This window comes from Mus caroli, unplaced genomic scaffold, assembly GCF_978045245.1.
Source record: "Mus caroli unplaced genomic scaffold, Mus_caroli_1 scaffold_11, whole genome shotgun sequence".
Taxonomy (NCBI): Eukaryota; Metazoa; Chordata; class Mammalia; order Rodentia; family Muridae; genus Mus; species Mus caroli.
Window position 1 is genome coordinate 16014360 of NW_028227266.1, and position 3082 is coordinate 16017441.

The following is a 3082-nucleotide window of genomic DNA, read 5'->3' on the forward strand; positions in this document are numbered from 1 at the left end:
TTATGGAGATGATAAGACAACAGAATAGATAAGGTTTCTCATGGCTTGCTTCATTTCTCTGTTTCTCAGACTGTATATGAAAGGGTTCAGCATTTGAGGGACCACAATATACATCATAGAAAAGATTATATTCTTAACAGAAGAGTCAGAAACTGCAGAACTCATATACACTCCGAAAGCTGTCCCATAGAATAAGAACACTACTGAGAGATGAGAGGTACAAGTGGAGAAGGCTTTATTTCGTCCCTGTACTGATGTGATCTTAAGAATAGAGGACACAATTTGAATATAAGAGAAAATAATACCAGCAAGAAAAACACCAGAAAATGCACTAGTAACTGTATATGAAAGAAGGGTATTAAGGAAAGTATCAGAGCAGGCAAGTTTGATGATTTGAACAAGTTCACAGAAGAAGTGGAGGATATTATGGTTTGTACAAAAAGACAGCTTTAGCAACATCAGACTATGCAGTAGTCCATTCATGGTACTGATTAACACTGAGAGTAAAACCAGCAACACACAAAGAGAAGGACTCATGATAACTGTGTACCTCAGGGGATGACCTATGGCCAAGTAACGGTCATAGGCCATCACAGCAAGGAGGCAACTTTCGAAGCCACCAAAAATCAAGACAAAACACACCTGTGAAAGGCAGCCACCATAAGAGATGCTCTCATCCTGTGTTTGAATGTTTACTAGAATCTTTGGGATTATTGTTGTGCTTATACAGATGTCAGTAAAAGACAGATTGGCAATAAAAAAGTACATGGGTGTATGGAGGTGTGAGTCATAACTTACAGCCAGGATGATGAGAAAGTTTCCAAAAATGGTAACAAAATACATACACAGGTACAAGCTAAAGATAAATGACTCAATATCTGGATCATATGTGAGTCCAATCAAAAAGAATTCAGAAATACCTGATTGATTTGAAACTTCCATGTTACTACTGAATATTATCAAAAGTAAAAGGTGAAAATGATCTGCATATCATTGGGTAATGATATTATACCATTAATGTATGGTGGGTGTGCAAATTGTAGTAACATCTTGTCCTTACTTTTCATATATTTTTGTGATTTCCTTATTAATGCATTTTCACAAGTAATGTCACTGAATTCAATATATTTGAAGCTTGAAAACAGGTACTTTAAAATTTGTAGGCTGTCTTAGTTATAATGTGAACTGCATTGTGGTTCAAAATTTTCATACACTTACCCTCAACTCCTCTTGGGTATTATTTTTTAAACATCAATTGTCTTCATTGAATATTGAGACACTTGAAAATATAGTGAAAAGTATAAAAATATAAGGCATACTATTTTCTCGACAAATCATTCACATCTAGAAAAAGAGATTAGAAAGTGCATAGTAAGCTCATTTCTTTAAAGCAATGATCAAAAACATTGGTGTGCCTTAGAATTTTCTGATCTACCCAGCAATTACAGATGACTCAGTTCCTGCTATTAATTCTGTTGACCAATGAATTGATTTCACACACACAAACACACACACACACACACACACACACACACATATATATATATACATATATACATATACATATACATATACATATACATATACATATACATATACATATACATATACATATACATATACATATACATATATAATATGTGTAATGTGTATACTATATGTAAATGTATATATACATACATTATGTAATATACACACATATTATATGTAGGTATGAGCACACGCACACACACATATATACATCTGTATATATATATATATATATCTGTATATATATATATATATATATATATATATATATATCTGAATTAGTATTACAGAATGATAATAAATAACCGATAACTCACATTTGTCAATTCTCTCTGGCAATGATAAAACAATATGTGCAAAGCAACTTGTAGAAGAAAACATTTACTTTGAGCTTAAGGTAATAAAACTTAATTAATAGAGAAGAAGCATGCCTGTAAACACCAGGACTGGTGACAGGTGCATTGAGCTGATAATTTCCATCCTCGGAACTAAACATGAGTCAGAGTGAACTAACTGGAAGTAGAGAGAATGGAGAAACTATTTCTCCAAGTATGACTCATAATCACTCTGTGTGTGTATGCACCAATGTGTGTGTGTGTGTGTGTGTGTGTGTGTGTGTCTGTGTGTGTCTGTGTGTCTGTGTGTGTGTGTGTGTGTGTGTGTGTGTGTGTGTGTGTACCATACTGTAAGGGTAATTGTGTCAAGGAAAGGAAGAACAGTTCTAACTCAACAATGCATATCTTTCATAAGAATATATCTCTTGATACTATTTCTGAGAATATTCTTTATTTTGAAATTAAGGACTCACTAGTTACTCCCATTAGTAATATTAGTCAGTGTACATGATAGTAACTATAAAAGTGAAAGTTTTTCAAATACTTTATTATATATAACTTAAACATAATTAATAAATTCTTAAGCCAGGAAGTACCTTGTATAAAAAACTTGGCCTTATGAATGTTTTAAAAACTTTTTAATATGTGCAGATATTTATGATTTCATTATTTTTAAGACAAAAAATTAATTTTTATTTTATAGTATAAACACAATATAAACAAATACTATATCACAATGTCGTACCATATTTGTGAAACAAATTTAGAATTTTGTTACTAAAATACCAAAAGATAAACTTTTTTCCAATTGTTTTTTTAACTATTGAAGTAATGATTTCATTATTGATTAATATATTATAGTAGAGTTCAAGATTTGGCTAAATAACAATCAATACCAAAGATTTGCCTACTTATATGTCCTAATTTTAATTTTTTTTTTAAACCAAACAATATAATTTTATTTGGATATCCAGTACTCACCTATTTATACAATCCTGACTTTTACCACATTCTTAGGGAAAAATGACCATATTGCATTTTATAAATTATTTTATACAAACTTATTTTATTTAATATAATTCTGCTAAAATAATTCTGAATTCAGTTACCCTCTAACATTTTATATAAGCAGAAACCTACTTCATTTACATTGCAAATACCTAATTATGTTTTTATTAAGAATGGTATATTTAGGCACTTTTCACTAATTGCATCCT

At 30.8% G+C, this 3082-nt stretch overlaps 1 protein-coding gene across 1 annotated transcript; it reads right to left on the minus strand.

Annotated features, from left to right (window-relative positions):
* Positions 1–963, minus strand: LOC110288184 (olfactory receptor 7G1-like). The gene has a single exon (XM_021154606.1). It carries the CDS (start codon positions 940–942, stop codon positions 1–3), a length of 942 nt encoding a protein of 313 aa, XP_021010265.1. The 5' UTR covers positions 943–963.
* Between the last annotated feature and the right edge of the window lie 2119 nt (positions 964–3082).

What these genes read in the sequence shown, in the direction of transcription:
- LOC110288184 (XM_021154606.1), bottom strand. Translation starts at nt 942, where the DNA reads ATGGAAGTTTCAAATCAATCAGGTATTTCTGAATTCTTTTTGATTGGA.